This window comes from Scheffersomyces stipitis, chromosome 3 (genome assembly GCF_000209165.1).
Source record: "Scheffersomyces stipitis CBS 6054 chromosome 3, complete sequence".
NCBI lineage: Eukaryota > Fungi > Ascomycota > Pichiomycetes > Serinales > Debaryomycetaceae > Scheffersomyces > Scheffersomyces stipitis.
Genome location: NC_009043.1, coordinates 1307486 through 1331501, shown reverse-complemented (window position 1 = coordinate 1331501; position 24016 = coordinate 1307486). Strand labels below are relative to the sequence as shown.

Here is a 24016-nt window from a genome sequence, read left to right as displayed (position 1 = left end):
TATGGAGGCCGCGAAGTATGAAAAATGAAAATCTCATAGTTAATTCGTGTATGATATGCAGGTCATTGAGAGGAAGTACAGTTAATAAGTCAGGCGTATGTCACGTGGTACTGTGACTGCATTTTTTAGTGCGCATTTTTCCTTTCTCATACTTTACGAAAAACTCGCTACGGCCATAGTTAAGTCAACTGAAACCTTTAGAGGAATCACCATAGAGACTGTACCTGCACACAGAAATCTGAAAAATTTTGCTACTCTTCACTCGTTTAAACTGCTTGCATAATTTATATCTCCATCTCTTCTACTTCTTCTACAATCACCTCAAGACCGGAGTGTAAATATTATAAACGCAGAGATGGTCCGTATACTATTTTAACGATGTCTGCCACGAACCACTAGTCGAGTGAACTTTCAGAAATGAAAGGCACTTATACTTTATGAAACATTAATGTAATACCATAATGACTATAACGATTCAGCACATCACACAGCCCTTAGGCTTCATACTAACATCTTCAGGCCCCAAAATCTAAGAACCAAGAAAACATTAACGCCAAGTTAGGTTTAGTTATCAAGTCTGGTAAGTACACCCTTGGTTACAAGTCCGTTGTCAAGTCCTTGAGAACTGGTAAGGCCAAGTTGGTCATCATTGCTGGTAACACTCCAGTTTTGAGAAAGTCTGAATTGGAATACTACGCCATGTTGTCCAAGACCCCAGTCTACTACTTCCAAGGTGGTAACAACGAATTGGGTACTGTCTGTGGTAAGTTGTTCAGAGTCGGTACCTTGTCTGTTTTGGACGCTGGTGACTCTGACATCCTTACTTCTATTGCTTAAGTTATTTGAAGACTTAATGTGTTGTGTGTGGGCGACCATTTCATGATGCTTCTGTTGGGAAAATGAGTTTAACTTATATATAATGTATAATAGCAATAATATTGGATTCAACCAATTTAAATGTAGAAGAAGAGAATGCCAATTACGGTGCCTCTCGTTGTTTGTAACTATCTAACAAGTGCAGCTAGACCTACTATCATTAATTCAAATTAATATGAAGCGACTGTACACTAATACTGCTTCTAATTGCGATATATTTCTATTCTTAATCTTCGTTAGTCATTACTTGATTTCTATATTTTCTGTCTCTCATTTAGCTGGTTTTCGAGCTCCTCTATCTCCTGCTCTTCCTTGGCTATATACTCATCAATATCGATTTCGTCTTCAAAACTCTCGCGTGTTCTCATGTGTCCACTGGACTCTGAGCGAATGGGACTCGTGATGTCATTATAGTTGATATTCAAGATGTTCAATTGTTTCTTTTGTGTTTCAATTTCATTCTCCAACTGGTTGATTTGTTCTTGCAATTGCACATAGTCAGTTTGATGAGCATTCAACTTCTCCATGATACCCTCCTGATTGACAATCAATGTAGGGTACTTCTGAAGTAAAGTCAAAACCTGGTCTATCAATTTACTAGGATCAGCTTCTTCAGGCGACAGCAACGCAAAATAAGCGTTTGAAGTAGGAATACCACTTTTGGTAGGAGAAGAAGGAACATTGGAATGAGTTACATTCTTATTTATGGCTGGAAAATCGTAACTCAATTCTGGTAGTTGAACAACGGTGCGTTTTACAACTTCTTCTTTCTCTTCATTGGTTTCAGCTGCATTATCCACTCCATAAAAACTACGATCTACATATGTAGATTTGCCATCCACTCTTTCGGGCTTAATTTCCATAAATTCGTCAGCAAGTGCTGCTCTTTTCCTGCGGCGAATTTCTGTGCTTGCTTTTGTTGTCTTCATTCTGGGTTTGCTGATCTTGTAGAGCGATCTTTCGTCTGAAGTTGGATCCTTGAGAAGCGCCATGATATTGGGCTTTTTGACTACAGCATTGGTAAAGATTCCAGGAGACGCAAACGTCTGTGATTGTATTGAACGGATTGATTGCTCTGTTCTGTCGAGAAAATAGTTGAGTGATGCCATAATGAAGATTGAATGTAGGAAATGTAGTATGATGAGTTCTGTTGTGCTTGTATCAAGACAGTAATTCGTAATAGTTTAATATCAAAATACACCCTATTGATGGAAACAGGAGATAGCAGATGTTTTGGATAGTATGGAAGTTATTTGGATATATTTGATAATATATGTATATCTCTCCAAACGAGTACTAAAATATTTCCAATATCAAATATGAAACAATTCCAATTAAATCTGAATAGATATCTGCTATGGTGGAAATTGTAATGTAAATTTATCAAACACTTTTGGTGTCCCTACGAATAGAATGATATTAGAATATATAAGTGTGACTTCTAAAAGTTGTAGATGTTTGTTTATGTTTGTTTGAATCTCGGATCTGATTCCTGCAACTGCTGCTGTCGCAATTTTCGATTCTCATTTCTTAACTATGTAGTCTTAACTATGTAGTCTTAACTATGAGCTCTTCGCACAGAATTTATTTATCACTTCTCAATATTCGTTCTACCAACCTACAACATATTCCATTACAAGTACCTTGATACTTTGCACTTATAACCTTCGTCATTACCTTCTTGGAGTATCCGGATTTTCAATTTATCAACATCATTTTTCATCCATTATGACAGTAGATCTCGATAAATACGTGAAGCCTGGTAGAGACTATTATATTGCACTTGGACTAGAAGGTTCAGCCAACAAGTTAGGAGTGGGAATTATCAGACAACCAGTGGGCCAATTGTCGCAGACTAACCGAGCAGAAGTCCTCCTGAATGTTAGAGATACATATGTCACTCCTCCAGGAGAAGGCTTCCTTCCTCGGGATACAGCCAGACATCACCGAAACTGGGTAGTGAGAATTATTAAAAGAGCATTGAGCGAAGCCAAAGTCACGGGAGCAGACCTTGACTGTATTTGTTTCACCCAGGGCCCTGGAATGGGTGCTCCATTACAGAGTGTAGTTGTTGCTGCTCGTACATTGGCCCAGTTATGGGAGTTGCCTCTAGTTGGAGTAAATCACTGCGTGGGCCACATTGAGATGGGAAGAGAGATCACCGGAGCCGACAACCCCGTAGTTTTATATGTCAGTGGTGGAAATACGCAGGTGATTGCATATTCTAAACAGAGATACAGAATCTTTGGAGAAACGCTTGATATCGCCATAGGGAATTGTTTGGACAGATTTGCTAGAACACTCAAGATACCGAACGAGCCTGCGCCAGGATACAACATCGAACAAATGGCCAAAAAGGGTAAACATTTGGTCAACTTACCTTATACTGTAAAAGGAATGGACTTGTCAATGTCTGGGATATTGGCCCATGTAGACGGCTTGGCCAAGGACATGTTTGGCAAACAGGGTAAAAAGCTCGTAGACGAAGAAACAGGAGAACTTATTACTGCGGAGGATCTTTGCTTCTCTCTTCAGGAGATCTTGTACTCTATGTTGGTAGAAATCACAGAACGTGCTTTAGCCCATGTGAATAGTAACCAGGTGTTGATTGTAGGTGGTGTAGGGTCCAACGAGCGGTTACAAGAGATGATGAAGTTGATGATCCAAGATAGGAAAAACGGCCAGATCTATGCCACCGACGAAAGATTCTGTATAGATAACGGCATAATGATAGCTCATGCCGGGTTGTTGAGTTACAGAACCGGTCAGACAAACGACCTCTGGAACACTGTCTGTACACAGAGATTCAGAACTGACGAAGTATTTGTAAAATGGAGAGATGACTAGATTCCGTTCGTATACATTGCATAGACTATTTCATTGTATTGTAGGCTTTCGACCTCTACAGTGCAAACTCGGGCTATACCTACTCGATTTTGTATTGGTGGTGGTGAATTAGATCCTGGATCTAGTTTTCTATCAGGTCGTATATTATTCATTAAATTCTTAAAAGCCTCCTTATATGATCTTCACGATCAACTCCCACTATATTGGAGTCAGATACGGATTTTACATTTTTTGTAGATTCTCTAGGTGGGTTAACGTGAAATTATTCAAAATCGAATCTATTTTAGGTTTGTGAATACTCAGCAATTTGAAATCTGCTGGCAAATTGACATTCCCTTTGATTTTGTCTATAATTCCATCATCTTTTTCTTTGGATTCATCTACAATAACACAGTCTCTTAGTAAGCTAGCTAGCTTTCTGACATTGGTTCCATCCCATAGTCTGGCCGATTCTCTGTAGTTGTACAGTAAAGCTTTTTCACTGTCTTCGGAATTTTCGTAAGTGATCAAAGCGTAGCTATATCTGGGATGTTTATCCTTTGATTTCAATAATTGTACATGGCTCACTTTGCCGAATATCTCCATGATTTGCTTGATCACATCTTCTGTTATGAGACCTTTTAGTTCAGACTTATACTTCCATTTAATTTTCAACCTTTGGTTTGTTGTGCTGGAATTTGAAGTTGGGTCATCGAATGTGATGCGACGTTTGATCGGTATTTCTTCAAAAGAAGTATACTTTCTCGTAACAGTTTTAGATGTGCTCTTTGCAGTAAGTTTCTCCTCGAGCGTTCTTCTTCGTTTCAAGCCTTCTTCCTTCAACTTTTCCAAGTCATTCTGCCTCTTTCGTCTATTGACAAAGTTCAATTCGTCCTGTGCCAGTTTCTCTGCTTTCTCTAATTCTTCCTGGAACTGTCTAGTCAAATTCAACAATTGCTCTCTACTAGTCTGTTTTCGTTTCTTTATTGCCTTAATTTGGTCATACTGGTTCTTGAGCTCATCGTTGACGAGAATTTCGTACGCTTTCAAAAGCAAGTCGAACTTATGGGCATCTCCCCCTTCTTTATCTGGATGATATATCAAAGCTTTGCGTCTGTACTGTCTTCTGATCTCGGGCTTTGAGTTCGACGGCTGTACTTCTAGGAACTCGTATAGATCTATATCCCCATTCAATATCTGCTCTATACCCTCATCACTCATACTGGCAATACAAATAAACAAGCAGATAGTAAATAATTCTGGTTATTACGAAAATTTGATTTTTCAGTAGACAAAAAATAGCCCTCTAATAAGCTTTCCGCAGAACATCTCAAATCTGGGGCTCATATCCGAGATTCTATATCCACCGTGAATTGAAACGAAAGTGAAGCCTTTATATATTTTCATATTTATGCTTTCAAATAGTTTGGGATTACTTGAATTTCATCAACTACAGGTACCATTCTTTATAGACTACACTTTACAGTCTGATTTTTCATCAACATTTCGTATACTGTTTATATTTTAAGATAAAGGGTAAACCATGAAATGATCTCCCACAACAATTTAGTATATATAAGATAACTTATGTTTATGCTAAATCTAGAATGAAAGTGAACGGTTGTTTTTGACAATAGCATGTTCTTGAAGATCTGGCTTCGTTCTGAAATCACGAACTTCAAAGAATAAATAATTATACGGTGTATCTATTATGGATCAGATGGGAGGCATGATTACGTTGGCTTAATGTGAAACATGCTGTGGCTATAGGAAATATGGTAACGTAGACAATACTACTTTATGCTTTCACAGTTCTCAAGCCGTGGTTGGATCTGAAAATAGCATCTCCTTCAGAGTAGCCTCTACCCAAGCCAAAACCAATACCCAACCAAACTGGGAATGATCTTCTCTTGAACAACAATATGGATGCCAATACACCTCCACCGAAACCTAAACCGGTCTTGATCAAAGTGTTGGACAAGACAACATCCCACTTATCGTTCAATAAGTTTTGCGAAGTACCAGATGGAACAACTTGAGATTCAGTAGACATATTCTAGAATTGTTAATATTTGTTTTTGGGATTTGGTCAAAAAATGAAATTCTGATTCTTCAATACAAAAAAACCATGAATTCATAGCAATTTCAACGATTTTCATGTTCTTCAATTAGCTATTCTCTGATTCTTTGAATTTTTCAATTGGGCACATTACGACTGAAAAATGAAGTCTGAAACTACTTCGAATCGCGGAAAACACTATAACTTGAGGGTAATTCGGTCTTGAACACTTCAGAAATGGACACGACAATGCCTGTGGTACTTACTTCTGTGTGTGGCGCTGGTTATACTGTGAAAGCTAAAATTGGTTTTCTCACTGTTTTATTATGGCGTTCTCGGTTTTGTTGATAATCTCACAGAATTAGAGAGGCAATCTGGTTGGTCGAGAGAGATTTTTCAGAAAAGCACGTGACTCGATTTTGTGTGCGAGTTCTCTTTTTTGGTTGCTGATGAGAGAGACTAAGTGAATATACCACATATTTCTGAAGAAAAGGATGGAAAAGCATGTACATTCCTGAATTACCTTAACGATAAATACTACAGACTCGGAATTCTTTTTCATATTGTCTCTAACTTCGAAGCTTTTTATTGAAATGCAGAAATGTTCTGGAACATGTAAAATTTGTGAACAAAGTACATTTCTTTTCTGTTGATCTTTTTGCACCCAATAGTGTATAAAGACTTCGTTCTTGATTATCTACAATTGTCAATTAATTATAAACATGATCGTCAAATAGAATTAGTCATTACTTATTTAAATTATAAATTCATTAAATGTGAGTTCCAAAAATGTAGTCCTTACGAAACCCAGCTCCAGAATTTCTGCCATATATTTGTTGGCTCGTTCTCTTCCCATTCCATTTCTTCTATCTCTCTTACTCCAGTATCAATATCACATTCATCAAGAGGCACCAAGAATGATGACCATTCGAAGGATTTTCTTCCAAAGCCGTTGAAAACGAAGTGGAACACTATGAAACACACAACAAAAAGAATAAGCGAAACATATGCGGTGAAGAAACCAGTAGCAGTGAAATCAAAGAAACATTGGAACCCTTGGACAAATACCAAAATGAAAATAGCAATTGCAGCATAGTAAGCATTGAAAGGCATAAATTTGGCCTTGAACGGCAAAGAGTCACGGCTGATGTTTCTGGATTTCAACACATTCATGAATCTAATGTGTGTGTAACTGATAAAACCCCAGGCAATCATTCCAGAAGTAGCAATGATGTTCAACAACCAATTGAAGGCTTCATTGCCTCTAGAGGAAGTGGCCAAGAATCCCAATAAACCAAACAAGGCAGTGAAAATAACGGAAACGTATGGTACACCTTGCTTTGTGGTCTTCTTAAAAACTTTGGGTGCAACACCAGATTGTGCTAAACCATACAAAATACGTGATCCGCAGTAAACGTTAGAATTTCCAGCTGAGACAATTGTCATCAATACTACAGCATTGAAGACATCTGGCAAAACCTTAGTTCCTGAATTTTGCATAGCAACAATGAATGGGGAAGAGGCAGTGTAGCTTCCGTTGGCAGAAAGCTTTGGATCATCGTATGGTACTAATAATCCAATAAAGAGCATACACAAAACGTAGAATACCAAAATTCTGAATAAGACCTTTCTGATAGCAGATGGTACAGTTTTCCTAGGGTTGCTACTTTCTCCAGCTGAAATTCCAACCAACTCGGTACCTTGGAATGTAAATGCAGCACTGATCAAAGAAGCTAACCAACCCAAAAATCTGCCTGTGTTTTTGTTTTCAACCAAAATACCAGGTCCCCAAGGGCCGGGATTCCTCCAGTATCTGAAACCAACTGGACCCGTTTCACCACCTCCGCAGACCATAACGAAAGCATAAATTATCCAACCAAATACTGCTATCACTTTGATAAAAGCAATCCAAAACTCAACTTCACCATAGTATTTGACTGGGAAAAGGTTGAACACTGTCAACAAAACGAAGAAGATACTGATCCAAGCTTCGAGTGGAACAGCATCGGTCCACTTCTGAATAATCTGGCCAACAACAGACAATTCCAAGGCAAAAGTAATGGCCCACGAGAACCAATAGTTCCAACCATTGGCAGCACCTAGAGCAGGGGAGCACCATCTGGTAACAAATTGGGTGAAAGATCCAGCAACGGGGATTAAAGTTGCCATTTCTCCCAAAGATTGGGTAACTGAAAATGCTAACGTTGTCATGAACAAGAAAGATATAAGGGCTGATACTGGACCCGCATCAGCAAGAGTTGAACCTGTAGAGATGAATAAACCAGTACCAATACTCCCACCTATTGCAATCATGGAAATTTGTCTAGCCTTCAAGCTTCTCTTGATTTCATCCTTAGGAATTACTTCTTCCAAGGAAGACTCACTTCCAGCATATTCAAGAATGTCAGAGGGTTTTCCTTCCGAGGTGGAAATGTTTTCGGTAAAGGAGATTATGGGTATGACTTCTTTTTCAGTTGCAGTCATTGTAGTCGAGACCTGGTGTTCTTTATGTTACAAAGATAAGCCAATTCTTAAGATTCTACAGCTATGTCTTCTGATTAAATTCATGAGGGATTGGCGTTTTATATAGGGCCATCTGTCGCAAGAGCCCGAGCAAAGTCTTAAGCAATCTGTGATTACACTTTAGAAGCTGCAGTATATGATATGCAAGAGCTTCAGATAGCATAGAGTATCGTTGAAAGGCAACTGCAACTGAGACATGAAGCCTTGTGCAATTTTGCGACTAAGTTGCCTATTTGGGCGGTGCGCATAAGGCATTTGGTTCCAAAAAAGCCGCTCACAGAAAAATGCCACGAACAAAAATTTAGACCTCTTCGTTGAAGGTTGCTGTTAGCAAACTTACCAATTCTGCCAAAGCCCAAAACCATCACAACCTTCGTTCACACCTTCTGTTAGCGCTTAGATTGTGATAAACCCCTCTAAGTTTTAACCATTTGCATATCCTTTCTCAGCGTTATCGACTTGTGGGGTAAGGTGGCTATGGACAGATTCACAGATCTTATCTCGACAATCCAAATAGGTGCAAAAAATTTGATGTACAGCTTTTAGGTGAACTCCGATTTTCCATAACCTTTCCTTATTGCTTATTTTTTCAATTATTTTATTGTGAATGTTGAAGACAAGCGAGATGAGCTACCTGCAACTGAAGGAAACGGCGGTGCAAATTTTTTGATTCTTATTATGTTTGTAACGGCATTTGGGGGCAGAAAACCCCCCGCCTTAATATAATCATTAATTCCTTTATTTCATTTTTAAATATTTTTTACTGTTTTTTACGATTTTTTTCTGAACGATATTGATGTTTTACTGCTCGGCAAAGTTTTCCTTTTCGAATTTGCAATAAATAAAATTAATAATCGATTCCGCCCTTAATTCGGTACGAAATTGAGTTATGCGGGTGCCTGTTTAGTACTAAAACTTCTTCTGTTTTTCCTACGCTAGTTCTGTTAGTTCGTACAATATTTATTGAATGTATACGCAATGAAGCTAATAATGACCCCTCGAAGTGAATAAATATATAGAAATCCCATAGTAACGTAACTCTTGAGTCAGAAGTTGGTGTTCATCATACGTCTAACATCACTCTTTCTATTGCCTGGTATCAAGTCATTTTCAGGTCCGTTGAGCATCGACTGACTATTTTCGTATGCCATAGGACCGCCCTGGTTGAAGTTACTGTTCGAGCCACTAGAAGGCAAGGAGCCAGCAGGTTTGTACGCCTTCTTGTGTGTGATTTCTGTTACCGGGTTCAACATGACTACAGAAGATCTGGCCAATTGTGTGGCAGACGGTATTCCACCGTTGGGTGAAATTGCGTTGGATGGAAGAACTTGGTCTACACTAGCGGCATAATTACTGGATGGGCCACCTTGCTGTTGTTGTAACGAAAATGACGATTGCGATAAACTTGGTGAGTTCATAGGAGGCGACCAAACACCATCGTTTTCGATGGGGTTAAATGGAAGCTTGCTATTTGCTTGCGCAGCGTTTTTAGATCTAGGTTGGAAATCAGTATATGTTTGCAAGGTAGAATGACGAATATCCGAGGCATTACGCAACTTCTGCAACGGAGGCAATGGTCTAGCCTCTGGTTCAGGATACCCTTGATCTTGGTAGTACTGTTCTTGAAACTGGGTTTCCTCTGGCTGATAGTAATACTGCTCTTCGTGTGGATAGATGGGGTTTTCATTATATATGGATGATGTTGTAGTCAATCTTTTAGAGTAGTCGGTATCCATATTTAAATGTTTGTTAATACGCTGACCCTTTAAATCTATATTAGGCAATGGATGATCTTCCAGTTTGAACTGGCCATTGTTTTCATTGTCCTTATCAAAGTAGACTTTGTACACCGACTTCATTCTCTTGATTTCCTCCAACTGCTCTGGCGATAAATCTTCGTTCTCGTCATCGCTGTCGTTTTTCAATAAGTTGAAAGCAGAGATTCTGGGTGATCTACTTCTGGGTTTGACGGATGGAACATGTAATCTACCAGAATCTTCATCTTCGACTTCATCTTCGTCCTCCTCTTCGTCCTCACCTTCGTCTTCGGCATCTTCGGCGTCCTCGTAGTCATTGTCCATATTGCCTAGGTCGTCTCCAGTCACTTCGTAGACCGTTTGGTGGGAAGTGTTGTTAGTGGTGGAGAAATCGAAATCGCCTTCAATATCGTCATCGTCAGCATAATCAGAAACCGGCCTAGGAACCTGCTTCTCGAGTTCTTTGTTAGGTCTGGCATCCTTCTTTTCAGTATTAACACCTTCTATAAGATCTGCCGTTTGAGCAGTGGTATCAATGGTATGAGGATCATTGTCATCGAAAGGCGACCTACTTCCAGACTGCGACTGGTCGTTCATGCTTCTGTCTCTGTGATCGTTGTGAACACTTTCAAAAGACTGAGAGCTGCTTTCACGCAAGTTGTCTGACTCATTTTCGTAGCTCACGGCAAACTTCTCGGAGTTGTGATGGATCAAGCCTTCAGAAGAATGGTCTTTTTCATCATCTTCTGAGCTAGTAGATTCAGCGTCCCCTGGGAGCTTGATAGTGGTGACATCGTGTCTGAAGCTAGGAGTAGAGACGTTGGGAATGTTAGTGTATTCTCTATCACCAACTCTTTTCACCGGACTCTTGCTAATCGAGTTTTCCAGTAATTCCTTTCGTAAGTGAGACTTCTGTGGAGAAGTGTTGGTATTAGTATTCGTGGGAATAGACAGAAGGTTGGGGACATGGAATCCACTCAAGCTGGAGTCTCTAGTTCTTGCTACAGAAACTCTATTCGAGTAGCCGGGATTGCTGCCGAAGTTGCGAGCGTAATCGTCCAAAGAAACCTTGGAGCCAGTTTGATGATGGTAAGGTAACACGAAGTTGTCCAAATATGGATCTCCATGAGTTGTAGCCACCAACGAAGGAGTGGAACGATTAAATCCAGACTGGGGGTATCTGACGGAGTTTCTGTTATGGAAAGGATCTTCCATGGGGAATGGCCGTCCCTTAGGGAAATCGGGCAAAGCCGTAGCTTCCCCGTTTTCGTCAAAGTCTGGATCGTGTTCCATGGCTTCCTTTTTGTCCTTCCGGTAGTTTTTGTAGAGGAAAAACCCAAGAATGGCCATAATGACGACAACGGGAATCACAACGGCTAAAGCGATGGTCAAGCTATTTTCGGCCACTGGCTTTGTACATCCGTGAGCGTTGCTGTGTTTGCACGGATCAGAGGAGGATGGGGCCCTTTCAGCCAAAACAACAAGATCGGCCTTATCATGTGTATCTACAGTAGGTGTGGGTGGGAAATATACCATTTTGAACGTTTAAAAGGTGTGACGTAGCTTTGGTTTTTGAAATCAAACTGGAACAACGAGGATAAGCGAGTGACTGTGTTCAGAGAATGAAGCTAATTTTTTATATGATGTGAACCACGATGAAGTCAAGGACAATAACAATGGTAATGTCAATGAAATCAGTGCTGCTATCAAGTTGAGACGAATAAATATGTCCAAATCAAGGCGAAAGTTCAATGAGATCAACGGAAAATTGTCCAACTGATACCAACCAAGGTGAAAAGTTCTGAGTTATGAAGCTTGAGCAACCACAGAGTAAAGAACGGAAATCAAATCAAATTGAACAAAACCAATTCAAGACGAAGAAAAGCAATCGAGTCAAATCACCCAAATCAATCAAAACAAAAAAATCAACAAAATCAACCAAACGAATCAACTTCCAAGCAGGAAACCTCGCTAGACGTTTTTGTTTGACTTGATCCAAAAATTTGTCGCTATTTATGAAACTTTTTCGCGAAGCCTGCGTGTAGCGCCCAAAACGCGAAACTTTTTCCCTTTGTTTATTTGCCTACCAAAGGGGACTGCGGGTTGGATTTTGACACAGGACGTCGCTTACACTACAGAAGGAGTCTAGCCACGGTAATTGTGTAGAGGAACTGCTCCAGAGAAGAGTCGGCCAGGTACGATTGCCTCAGACGAGTCTTTGACGAGAATCCTACTGTTTTCATTTCAGCTACTGAGTCCTGCTTTTCTGTGTTATCCACTGGTCTGTGCTTTTGTGCTACTCTACATCGTACTCTTATTTGTTGACAGGTTTGTTTGGCTTATCTATTCTTGCAATCGCCAGGATTTCTTAGCAATCTTGCGGGGTCCACTATAAATAGAAAAAGAAGAAACCGTATTTTTGTTTCGTGTAGGTACGTGACTTTCATGATACAGGCATTTCATGCTGGATCCTCCGGTTTCATGTTGATTCTCCAGCACACTTTCGGTGTCGTGTTCGATCCACAGAAATCTGAATTTCACCCTAAAGCAGAAAAATCCTGGACGCGTATTCGCTCAAAACCAGAACCACTGCAGGCTTCTGTCACAACTACAGCAACCACTCTCAGGCGGCCGCCAGTATGGACAGAACGCGGTTAGGTCGGACGATGAATCAGTGGTATACCGCAAGCTGCTGACAGTACTTTGATACTCCAATGACTGTACGCTGCGCTACAATGGATCTCGTAATATGGTCTGTTTTCTAATTTCTCGCTTCATACTCGAGTGAGATTAAAGCCCGTCTGAACTGGGACCCTGTTTTGCGATACAAAATGGAGTAGAAAGTGTATGTAGAAGACACCCTCTTCGTTTTGAAGTCGTGAGAGAGAATCCGTTCAAGACTACTTATATTCCTCTGTATGTGTAGTTCATTCCAAGTTCTTTAAATTGTCATATTGGTATAGACATAGACATAGATATAGACATAATATACATAGATTTAGACGTAGATATTGTTATGTGAGGGTGCGATATTTGAACTTCACTACAACCCAAGGGCAATGACAGACTTGGCCGAAGTAATAACTGATTCCTCTGGAGAGCTGATTGGTTCCCAGTTAAATGTGGTTTTAACCTTTTGTACACTGATGGACTTGTATGGTTCCTGTGGACCATCCATCTCTTTCGTTGGAATGTTTTCAGCAAGTTCTTTTGGAACAGCCTTTGCGATGATTTGAGCCACTTCCAAGAAATTGAAGGTTTTACCTGTAGCCAATAAGAATCTCTCGTTGTATACTTTGGGGTTGTTGATGCACTGGACTTGGATTTTGGCGAGGTCTCTAACATCAATAACCCCAAATCTGTAGATTGGAACGCCGACTTCCTTGAAAGATCCGTTAAGGGTCAACCTAATCAATTCCAAAGATGTGGAAAGCTGCTTGGTTTTACCATAAGCTGGTCCAAAAATACCACAGGGACATATAACTGTGAAATGGTAGTGAGGCTTATTTTCTTCTACGAAGTCCCAAGCTGCTTTCTCGGCCAAAACTTTCGATAAAAGATATGGTGGTTGATCCTTTTCCACATTGGTCCAGTCCTTTTCAGTGAATGGTTCCGTACGGTTTGGATCATGACCGTATCCAACAGAAGCAAACGATGAGGTCAAAATAACCTGCTTGATTGAGCTTACATTAGCAGCCAACCTGAGGATTCTCAATGAACCTTCTCTGGCAGGAATAATAAGGTCGTCTGGATTTTCAGGTTGTTGTAATGGGAATGGAGAAGCGACGTGAAGAACGTAGTCAACTCCCTGTAAATTCTCTTCCCAATTAGCGTCATTTCCAAGATCAGCAGCAAAAATTTCCAAATTCTTGTCAACGAGTTCCTTTCCGAAGACATCTTCGTAGAGACCACGCAATTGTTGCTCTTTAGCCAAGCTTCTAATAGAAGTTCTAACCTTGTAGCCTTCCTTGAGCAACAAATCAATGATAAAATTACCAGCATGGCCAGTGCCACCGGTGACTAGGACAAGTTGTTGAGACATGATAAAATAGGTAAATAGTTTTGAGCAAGAGCAATCAATTGAGTTTATTTGATGAATTGACAAGAAATTGGACTTTTATCACAGCAGATAATCCTCTTAAATAGTGTGTCTCCTTGTTGTCTACCTTAGAACCGACTCGGGTGGAGCTATCGTCGGAGGAATCAATGATATGCTCCTATGTCTAGATTTCAGATGGTTAACCCTTCTTGTGGGGACTTTAACACCGAGTTACGGCGGTTGCAAAAAGAAGGAAATGCCAAGTACCTGCATACACTGCCTCTCATCTCCGTGTAACTCGGACTTATTCAGGAAGTAGATGGATCGGTTAACTAACGGAAGAGGTAGTAGCTTTCCGGCCAGTAAACCGATTCACCAGGAATTCTATTCGAGGAAGAAAGTTCAAACCTTTCTCGGAGTTAGTTGATAGTTAAATCGTTCAATTAGCTTCAAATTTCACTGCCAGTCGCAAACATACTATAGCCGACGCAAGCCATGACACTTTAGAATAATAGAACTTTAAGAATTTCAATTATATGTATTATTCTCTAAAACTCCTCTATTAAATATGATATGGTAAAATTATGCTCTAAAGAGTGCAAATGCTAGTAACAAGAATGGTGAGAAATGAAGTAGCTTACCACATTTGAATTTGTTCAAACAACTCAACTCTGTACTTAGTGGCTTGAAGGTTATCTCTGACAGACTTTCTGGCATCGTCAACCATAGTAGCATGGGCACAAGTAGCAAATGCAATTGGGCCGTTAGCTTCCTTTATGCTTTCGTCAACAATGTTGTAGACGTCTGGTCTTCCTTCTCTGAATTCGATGTGCGACAAGTCCTTCTTCAAGACTGAGATGTAGTCATCAGATTCCGATCCAGCACCCTTTTCTTGCTGCTCTTCTTCATCTTCACTAGAGTCGATATTCTTAGAAACAATTGGGTTGGTCAATCCAACATGAGGCTGTGTGACATAAATAATTGTTTCAATGCCCATTTGCTTAAGCTTGCATAATTCGGCATAGAACCATTCAACACTTCTGTAGTGACGAATAACCCAATAGAACTTAATGTTTGTCTTTTCGTTCTTCTTGGCAATATCAGTTGCTTCATAATAGAGACCTGGAACACCATTACCACCGGCAATGAAAACCGAATTTTCGTACTTCTTAATAGAAATTGGGGCACCATATGGTCCCTCAACAGAAACCTTGATGGTGGCTTTGTTGTCTGGTTGCTTGGACAAGTACTGGTATAAACCATGGGTAATACCTCCCTTAACCTTTAAGTAAAAAGTGATGGTATTGGTATCAATAGCAGAATCAACAATGGTGAATGGATGAGATTGCCAGAACATGGTTGGCTTAAGGAAATGAATGAAGGCGTGACAACCTGGGAAAGGCTTCCAGTAAGCTGGTCTAGAGACACTGACCTTCAAGGTTTCGTTGGCAATCAACTCAACTTGTGCAGAACGAACACCAAAAGAAAACAATCTTCCAATTCTTACAACACGATCAAAAGCCCAAACAGCGGCAGAGGCGATGTACCATTGGTGGTAACCATCATTTGCAGTGTGATGCCATGCTCCTGCAATGAACAAGAGGGCCATGGCAATGTGAACAAGTAAGAACAATTCGTAGTTTGTTCTTCTGAATACCAAAAGGGACTGGAAGACCATGATAGAAGCAGCTATAAGAGCCACGTAACCAGTACGAACATAGATTTGAGCGTTACGTGTATCGTACTTACCAAGACCTTTACCATTAAAGGTCATACCAACACCGTGAACGACACACAAGAGAAATGCAATTCTAGACATCCACTTGTGAACCAAGATAAATCTGGAATATGTCCAGCCCGATAACCATTGCATGAAATTGTTTCTACCAGCAAACAAGATCAAGGATGGAGAGAGCCAACCGACAATCAATCCAGATCTATCGGCAACCTTTCTTCCAATTTCTGTCAGAGGACCCTGTGGCCAAATGACGTTGGGACTATCGTGATGGAAGAGAATAGCTGATAAGATGATTGCCAAACTTATCCAGACAAAAACCAAGATTGATTCCAATCTAGTTGGAATTAAAATAAGAATGTAACGCAAAAATTGCTTATGGTGAGCGTGAGTCTTACCAAATGTTGCTGGCAAAGAAATGGTCTTTCTGAAGGTGTTAGAAATACCCCCAGTCAATGACTTGACAAAATTAGGAGCGATGAAGTACGTCAAGTTACAGAGACCAGCAACCAACATAACGAAGTACCAGTAACAGATTAAGGCAATACCGAACCAAGCAGCATAGTTATAATTGTACCATCTACCAACTTCAGAATCCCAGGCTCCAATGATCTTCTTCTTACTCAAAATAGCAGGCTTGTTGTAGACCTTTGATATATTGAAGCTAGGATCAGCAGTTGTGTTGGTCAAGTAGTTGGAGGCATTGTGGTATGCGTCCAAGTACTGTTCTTCGGTTAAGTGGAAAGGTGCACAAGAATCTAAAAAGTTCTTTCTTGCATCCTTGTAAGGAATTTGTTCGATACAGTAAGCATAGGTACCCAAGGCTGGTTGGTTATTGACGTTACAGTAACCAACTTTATCAGTTGGAAGGAAGTAGGTAGCTGTTTTACCCACAAGAGCAGTACAAGCTTGAACAGCGAATTCCTTTTTACGGTTAATATGAAAGGCTACCTCGGCTTGTGTCAAGCCCATGAAGACCGCAGCCAATGCCAACTTGTTAATAGCCACCATATTAGCAGAGGTATAAGTATGAGAGTCTGAAATTGATACTGCTACAAGATACAAGAGCCTACAACAAGGGATGCATTTCGATTCACTTGCCAATTAGCACCCTTTAAATACCAATGGACGAATCAAAAATTCATTGATGGGAAAGATAAAAATTTATCAGATGGGATACATGCAGACATTCTCAGAACTGTTTGTAATATTTTTTATGCATACGTTATGTGTCGTCCTGCTGTATTTCCGAGGACATTACAAGCCTTTCATTATTTTCTTTTTTTTTTGAAATGAAGTTTCCAAGCTCATTGTCAAGACGAAAACGGTTGGAATGCCAAGTACTTAAGCTTTCTAGAATTCGTCTTCAAGCAGCCAATGACATTGGCAATGTTTTCAGTGACACCTGGGTAGCCTTTCCCGCCTTACATAGACCACCAAGTTCTCTCCATGAGAAGTGCTCCGATTAAGGCATTAACTTTTTGACACAGATTGCGAGTAGGCTTATATATGCACGCAACTGTCTCTCATGCCAAGAGGAGTTTTAAGTGTAATGATTTTTGTGTGAATGGGCCAGATCGGCATTGGTCGAATTCACCTTCTGAAATCTAAAAAACGATCAAAGAATTAACTCGGTTAAGACTCCTCGCAGCACTCCTGAAAGAATTGCCCTAATAGGCACCACCCTAACCGGCACCATTACTTTCGTCATTAAAGTCTACTCTGTGTCTAGCCATTTGTTTGGGCAATATATTTGAGATCTTCAGGATTGCTTCGGATGTTCAGCAAATTCAGGAACAAACTTAGGAAATGTGAAATGCAATTTTTCCTGTATTTAGAATTATGCATGTCAATTTGAAATTATATTTTTTTTTATCTCGGCGATGCTCGATTTCAGCCAATCTGATTACAGAATTTTGTTAGCTTGGACGGATTCGCACTAGCATCTGCAGATTTGATATCTCAACGGCCAATAGTTTGTTGGCACTACAGCCAATTATAGCCTTCGAAAAAGCAAGGATTATTGATCCAAAGACAAGGGGCTAATATATTTTCTTAACCTTGGATAGTTGACATACAATAGCTAAATGTAGAAAAGAATATCTCACCATTTTCTACTGCTTGGGCTGGATAACAAGTTGCTGTGCTTGGCCATCTGCATTCTTATTTTTTGGAGACTTTTCATGGTTATCATTCAGCAGAAGAGTTACGAAAATGCCCAAGTCAACAACATATAAGATGATACCAAGTAAGGTAAGACCCAGAACAGAAACGAAATACAAATGAGAAATTGAGAACCCAGCCGTTGCAGAAAGAGGTTTTTCAGAGATGGAATATTCTACAAATTGAGTTGTAGTTTAACTGGAATAGGGTACTATCACTGATCGAGCCATAAAGGTAACAGGTTTGTATGGTGAACAAATCATAAAAATACAAAACGGCACCTGAAGTAAGAGGCGATGCAACAAAAACGAACATCTAGAGGACCCGGCAAAATGGAGAATAGGATTCCACATCACAAATTCAACCCAATACACACTGGGACGCAGATGTTACTTTACTAATTTTTGGTAATCTTGCATATTTTGTGCACTGGTGGAAAGAATGGTTACCATGCAATTGAAAAAAAAATTCGCACACCATAAAAGGTTACTAACATTGTTTTATTTTCGGGTAGAAATAGGTGTTCGCTTTGCAAATAGTTTAAGAACTTCAAGTGCCGGAAAGCTCTGCAACATGGGTTTGTTCCGAATATCTACGAGTAACTGGTTGCGTTCAAAAATAAAAAATATAATTACTGCCTTGTATTCGGTATTGAATCCAGTTTCCGGTATCACAAGGGAACTTGGTCTTTGTGTATTTTAACTTCAATTATCAATATATTATTTGCTGCCCAGGAAACTGGTATGCTGCAGGTGCAAGTCTTGCAGGGGAGCAAACCAACAATTACGTGGGGGCTAGACCGATCAAAGTTATCAGATTGATCTTTACTTAAGGAAAGTATCCTTACTGATACGTCAACCCAGCCTCGTTGAGCTATTGGACGATTTTAGATGCGTAGAAGAATGCTCTTGGAAGAGGACTTTTAGCCAGTTTCATTCTGCCAAGAATTTGAACTCAGGAGACATGTGGCTTGATGGAGCCAAGATTTGTGGGAGAAGAATCCCACCCATCAAAGCTATGGTTAGGAACAGGTCAGTTGCAACAAATTTTCAGTTGATTCATCAAAAATGCAATCCGCGGAAAATATATTTGTTCTGTCATATTGTATTATTATTTAATTACGGGCTGCATGATTATTTTATCTAACTTAAATTGTTCGACGGGCGGGTAATCTAAGGCTTTGTTTGCAACAGAGGGGGCTTGGAGCCTCAATCCCTTTTACACATGCCCGCTAAAAGTAGCCAGTAGTGGTAAGTGTATAAAGAATGGTATAGGAAGTCTGAAATTTATTTAGGTTGATCTTGAAAAACTTAAAAATTTGTGTGGTAATTGGAATAGGACGGACACTTATTGGGTAGAATTTAACTCTTGTAAGTTGCATTAATCAGTTAAAGTTTACATGAACATCAACAATGGAAAACACACAATATTGAAATAGTTACATATAACATTACCGTAATTGATTTGCAATGTACTCCCACACCTAGTAGTTGCAGTGCATCTTTTTTTTTTTTTGAGCCAATGGCGTACTTTTCCTATGCAATGCTGATCCGCTTCTCGCTTTTTTGCAACTTGGTAATTTCTCTACAGAGGGCCAATCGGAAGCTATGGGGCTGTAATGGGAAACTTGTTCAATGGCTTTTGTTATAAGTTACGCGGGGGTGGAGTGACAATGTAAATTGACATAACTTCGGTATCCAACGGTTGCAATATTATGCATATATTCGTTTACGTATAATCCTAGGCATATGTACAAAGCTATTTACAAAAGGGCAAACTGGTGTTGGTCATAAAGGTTCGTTTAGGGAGTCTAAAGAATAAGTGTCGTTCACCTTTTGGTGCTTCAAGCAACAGTGGCTTTCATTTCTATGGAAGCAACGGGAACTGCGGCAAGTTCTCCTTCGGAGTAAGCTGCCTTGAAGAAGGAGTAATGCAAAACAACATCGTCTATGTTTCTCATGGCTGGATCCTTTGCAAATTCTGGGTCAATAAAGAAGAACACAGGCATATCGACTTCTTCTCCTGCACTCAATCTCTGTTCTTCAAAGCAGAAACACTGGATCTTGTTGAAGTAAGGTGCCACATGGTCTGGGGTGACCGAATAGGTGGCCATACCGATTATGTCTTCCTTAGACATGTTTTTAGCTCTGTAGAAAGCCAAAGCTGTTTCTCCCGGAACTACATAAACTTCACGTTGCAAAGGAGTGAACTTCCATGGCAAGATACCAGAAGATTGACAGGTGAACTGGATTCTGATTCTCTTGTTAGTGTCAAGAGGAATCAACTTGTCGGGCGTGAATCTAGTAGTATCGGTAATTGGTATACCACCCCATCCGGTTCTTTGACAAATGGCTCTATAAATGGGAACAGCTGCAAAGGCAAGTGAAAGAAAGACAACTCCTAATGAAGCAGTGTAGTAGGCAGCAGTTCTGTTTCTGAACTTCTGTCTCTCTTCTCTTTCCTTGTTTAACTTATCTAAATGAGCTCTTTCTGCGCTTCTCGCATTTGCAACTTGAGATTGCAAGGTTTCAGAGCCAACTTTCAATGGTCTGTTGGGTTGGTTCTGGCCATTTAATTCCTGAAAAACTCGGGAGAAAGAGTGCAAACTACGCAAACGGGACACCCTAGCTGGCACAAGGTGCACCTTGACTGTTCTTAAAGATAACGAACGTATTCCCAACATGCTTCTATCTCTCTGCGTCGGAATAAACAGTTTTCTAGAGAATCGTACGTTGTTCGGGGTCTGAAATTTTTGTATTTGATATCGTTGATGGTGTGTAGAAAAATGAGACTGAAAAATTATTGCGAAATTAACTATGCGAGCTTAACTATGGGAGTGCGACTAACAGAACTGCTAGCGAAATCATTTCCATTCTTCTCATACAATTCATTTTCGGAGATTCAGTTCTAGAATCCATTTCCATATAGATTCATATACATAGTCCGATTCAACTAGAGAATTACTTCCTATATTTGCTATTCATTTACTTTCAGCTTCTTGCATTTCTACATCTAATTCAGTACACTATTACTTTTACACAATGAAAGCTATCTCGGTTTTCAGAACATTGAGGTCTTACTCTACCGTTAAATTCCCAGAAGCAGGTTTTCAACCGAAAGCCGTTCAACAACCAAAACCCCAGATCCGCCAGTTCGCACATCCACTCTTTCATACTTTTCTTGCAGCCTCTACTACTTATATTATTCTTCAATCCATCTGGATTCGACTTGAGCGTGAGGAAACAGAACTAGAATTAACTACCAGATCCAAGGAGTTGGAATCTACCATCCAGAACTTACTCGACAATAAGAAGTTGGAATTACAAGCGGATTCAAGCAGAAAATGGTACAAGTTATGGATGTGGAAATAACCCATATCAATTATAGTCAACTACACTGTATCTGTTCATCATAAATAATTTGGAATGCCTACATAACATCATTCCCTTCGGAACTTCGTTGCAAACAGCGCAAACTTGGAAGCGGCAGCGTTGGAAAGGATCGACTGCTGGTCACCAAAGTCTCCTTCGTCGGCATTTAGACTGGTATCGGGTTCCTGGTAGCCTTGTACTTTAGCGATCAATGCCACTCCGTCTTCGTATTTGATTCTGTCAAAGTTTCTCATTCTGAATGCAGAGTTCTTGATGAACTCGTCATAGTCGTCCAACTTCAACAAATCGATGCATTGTCTCAATTCGGTAAACGTCGTCTCAAGCGCAACGTTTCCTTGAGAGCTTTCACTCTCTCCACTTTGATGCATCTTGTATAGATTCCTCATGGATTCTTCTACGTATTGAATATCCAAATCAAAGTTCTCGATAGCAATTTTATTGTAGCCCGTAGCACTGTTCAAAACACTTAAGAAATGTTCTGAAACAAAATCATATGTTCTGAACAAACCCAACGTTCTAATGGATTGAGGCAAGTTGGAGAAAATAGATGTGAACAAGTTCTCCAAAAAGAGAGCAAAATCCTTCACAGAGTAGTTAGCTTCTGAATTTCTTGTCGTTGGTAACCAGTCGTCGTATTCAACCATATCCAACAATTCTCTGATCTTTCCGTCCACCATCTTGAAGATGGTGCTTTCAGCATATTTCTTCAAGTTGTTGTAATGGTCTACAGCTCTTAATGTGAAGGTGTCATTGGCATCGATGTTATGAATTCCGATACCAGTGTTGCTTCTGAGACGACGATTAATCAACTTACCGATCTCATAAAGACTGAACAAGTAGTACTCCAAGTTGGTATAACTTTGTGAAGTAACTTCCTTATTGTTCTCATTTTTGGCAATAAAGTCCTGGATATCTCTGCAAATACCCACGCCTTTTTCGTCTCCCAACACCCTCTCAAATATATCGTTTACTATAATGTGATTCAATTCGTTTAACTCGTAACTGTAGTGTTGGCCAATGAATGATATAATATCCTCTAATAAAGACCGCACTCCAAGACAGTAGTGAACATAATCTTCACTGAATGGGAAGGTTATGGGCATCTTCGTGACGTTTTTAGGTGCAAAAGGTGCATCTTCTCTGTACCAACAGATTCTCATTATGTTTTCGTAGTCGCTCTTTCTATCTACTGTGAGAGGCATGTAGTGGTCTGACTGGATGGATTCGATGAAATCAGAACGGAACTCTTGGATCAACATTGGAGCAAAGTAGTCCTTGAAGAGAACCATTAAGACTTCGTAGAGCTCAGTGATTCTGTAGTTGTAGTTTTCCATTATCTGTAGGAAATTACCAGTGATTTCTTTGAAGGAATGCAAGTCATCCATTTTCTTAAACTTATGCGATTTCAAAAATTCCAAAAGCACTGGGATCAATTTGGTTACATATGACTCCCATAAGTCATCTGAAGTGGTGTTAGAACGCAATTCGAACTTAGTGACTAAGTTGATCTGTTTGTCCATTACAAAGAATGCGCCGATTTTCCGCAAATAGTCGTCCAAAACCTTCAAGCTCTGAAACCGTGCTACACCTTCAGCTGTAGCCAGGGTAATGGGGTAAATGACTCTGTTGTATTTCTTCATCCATTCTTTATGGTACAAAGTAGATAGTATGTCGCCTTCGTGTAACGTTTGGTACACCAATATGGCATCGAATATCGTGTCCAAGTTGATCTGCAACGAAGTGTCCTCAAAGATATTGTAATAAGCCGTGGGGTCTCTCAAGGAGAGTTCAACTGGTGAATTTAATTTGTATGGAGTTAGGGAGTCATTGCCCTTTTTCTTTTCGGTCCAGGTATCCTGTAAGTAGTAGATGTTTTCCTGGATTCCATCACTGATAGCATCGAGCTTACGTTCAGAATTTATCGAAAGCCATTTGCACAAGTTTTCAAACGCCTCGTCCTTGATCATCTTCGTAAGATGAGGAATGGAATCGTGTATCTTCTTGGCAAAACTAAAGTCTTCAACTTTTTGCAAGTGTACCGAAGTCAATTCGTTGATGAGCTTCAAGCCGCTAAAGTAGTTTTTCTGTTTTATCAATTCGTGAATTCTATTGGTGTTTTCTAATACTTGAATACACTCATTGAGTACTACGATGGTTTCGTTGATCTGGATGGATACCTCTTTGTTCTTGATCAATGACTTCTTCCGTGACATCAACTCAAACGCCGACTTGTTGAGTTGCTGACTCACCAGCATCAAACTCTTGTTCAATTCAGTTGAGCCATGATGGATTTCGTCGATAGTGTCGATACATGAGTTGATCTCGTCAGTAGAGTTCAACGACAAGTCATTCAATTCTTCGTCTTTTTCCTTGACTATTCCGCTCAACTTCTGAATCAATTCAGACAAGCCATTGGCTTTAATAGCGTCCTGGATGATTGGTGCCAAACTCTCCAAGTAGTCATCGGAGCTGAGTGACGTCTCGTAGATGTTTTCGTCTCTTAACAAAAGGTTCTCAAGATGAAGCGTATCTATTTTGGCGTTGTTGGATTCGCCGTTTTCCTTGTAGACATCGCCATTTCTAGAGCCGTTGACCACAGAGGGTGCCATAGTTGAGATATGAAGAAACAGAGAGAATGAGATGGGA

General features: G+C 40.0%; 11 protein-coding genes across 11 annotated transcripts; 2 read left to right on the top strand and 9 right to left on the bottom strand. All coding sequences in view use genetic code 12, as the record gives it.

Annotated features, from left to right (window-relative positions):
• Positions 1 to 355: 355 nt before the first annotated feature.
• PICST_30944 (60S ribosomal protein L30) lies at positions 356 to 837 on the top strand (the record flags this gene model as incomplete). The annotated part of the gene is made up of 2 exons (XM_001383844.1): positions 356 to 358; positions 520 to 837. 2 exons carry the CDS (start codon positions 356 to 358, stop codon positions 835 to 837), a joined length of 321 nt encoding a protein of 106 aa, XP_001383881.1.
• A 293-nt stretch (positions 838 to 1130) lies between these two features.
• Positions 1131 to 1985, bottom strand: PICST_30943 (predicted protein; the record flags this gene model as incomplete). The annotated part of the gene is made up of 1 exon (XM_001383508.1): positions 1131 to 1985. The coding sequence occupies one exon, from the start codon at positions 1983 to 1985 to the stop codon at positions 1131 to 1133; it is 855 nt and encodes a 284-aa protein (XP_001383545.2).
• Positions 1986 to 2604: 619 nt separating this feature from the next.
• PICST_57141 (predicted protein) lies at positions 2605 to 3723 on the top strand (the record flags this gene model as incomplete). Its single annotated transcript, XM_001383843.1, has 1 exon — positions 2605 to 3723. One exon carries the CDS (start codon positions 2605 to 2607, stop codon positions 3721 to 3723), a length of 1119 nt encoding a protein of 372 aa, XP_001383880.2.
• Positions 3724 to 3945: 222 nt separating this feature from the next.
• Positions 3946 to 4923, bottom strand: PICST_30941 (predicted protein; the record flags this gene model as incomplete). Its single annotated transcript, XM_001383507.1, has 1 exon — positions 3946 to 4923. One exon carries the CDS (start codon positions 4921 to 4923, stop codon positions 3946 to 3948), a length of 978 nt encoding a protein of 325 aa, XP_001383544.2.
• A 286-nt stretch (positions 4924 to 5209) lies between these two features.
• PICST_82993 (predicted protein) lies at positions 5210 to 6015 on the bottom strand. The gene has a single exon (XM_001383506.1). It carries the CDS (start codon positions 5753 to 5755, stop codon positions 5501 to 5503), a length of 255 nt encoding a protein of 84 aa, XP_001383543.1. The 5' UTR covers positions 5756 to 6015; the 3' UTR covers positions 5210 to 5500.
• Positions 6016 to 6559: 544 nt separating this feature from the next.
• Positions 6560 to 10365, bottom strand: CAN1 (arginine permease; the record flags this gene model as incomplete). The annotated part of the gene is made up of 2 exons (XM_001383505.1): positions 6560 to 8127; positions 10275 to 10365. The coding sequence occupies 2 exons, from the start codon at positions 10363 to 10365 to the stop codon at positions 6560 to 6562; spliced, it is 1659 nt and encodes a 552-aa protein (XP_001383542.1).
• Positions 10366 to 10488: 123 nt separating this feature from the next.
• On the bottom strand, positions 10489 to 11859 carry PICST_67377 (predicted protein; the record flags this gene model as incomplete). Its single annotated transcript, XM_001383504.1, has 1 exon — positions 10489 to 11859. A coding segment is annotated over exon 1 (1089 nt), but the record flags the coding sequence as incomplete, so codon positions are not given.
• A 1225-nt stretch (positions 11860 to 13084) lies between these two features.
• On the bottom strand, positions 13085 to 14083 carry CAD4 (cinnamyl-alcohol dehydrogenase; the record flags this gene model as incomplete). The annotated part of the gene is made up of 1 exon (XM_001383503.1): positions 13085 to 14083. The coding sequence occupies one exon, from the start codon at positions 14081 to 14083 to the stop codon at positions 13085 to 13087; it is 999 nt and encodes a 332-aa protein (XP_001383540.1).
• Positions 14084 to 14717: 634 nt separating this feature from the next.
• Positions 14718 to 16826, bottom strand: FRE1.4 (ferric reductase transmembrane component (6 domains)(Ferric-chelate reductase); the record flags this gene model as incomplete). Its single annotated transcript, XM_001383502.1, has 1 exon — positions 14718 to 16826. The coding sequence occupies one exon, from the start codon at positions 16824 to 16826 to the stop codon at positions 14718 to 14720; it is 2109 nt and encodes a 702-aa protein (XP_001383539.2).
• A 2995-nt stretch (positions 16827 to 19821) lies between these two features.
• On the bottom strand, positions 19822 to 20671 carry COX11 (Cytochrome oxidase assembly factor COX11; the record flags this gene model as incomplete). The annotated part of the gene is made up of 2 exons (XM_001383501.1): positions 20589 to 20671; positions 19822 to 20489 (listed from the first exon to the last, which is right to left on the bottom strand). Exons 1-2 carry the CDS (start codon positions 20659 to 20661, stop codon positions 19822 to 19824), a joined length of 741 nt encoding a protein of 246 aa, XP_001383538.1. The 5' UTR covers positions 20662 to 20671.
• Positions 20672 to 21417: 746 nt separating this feature from the next.
• PICST_83009 (predicted protein) lies at positions 21418 to 23979 on the bottom strand (the record flags this gene model as incomplete). Its single annotated transcript, XM_001383500.1, has 1 exon — positions 21418 to 23979. One exon carries the CDS (start codon positions 23977 to 23979, stop codon positions 21418 to 21420), a length of 2562 nt encoding a protein of 853 aa, XP_001383537.2.
• Between the last annotated feature and the right edge of the window lie 37 nt (positions 23980 to 24016).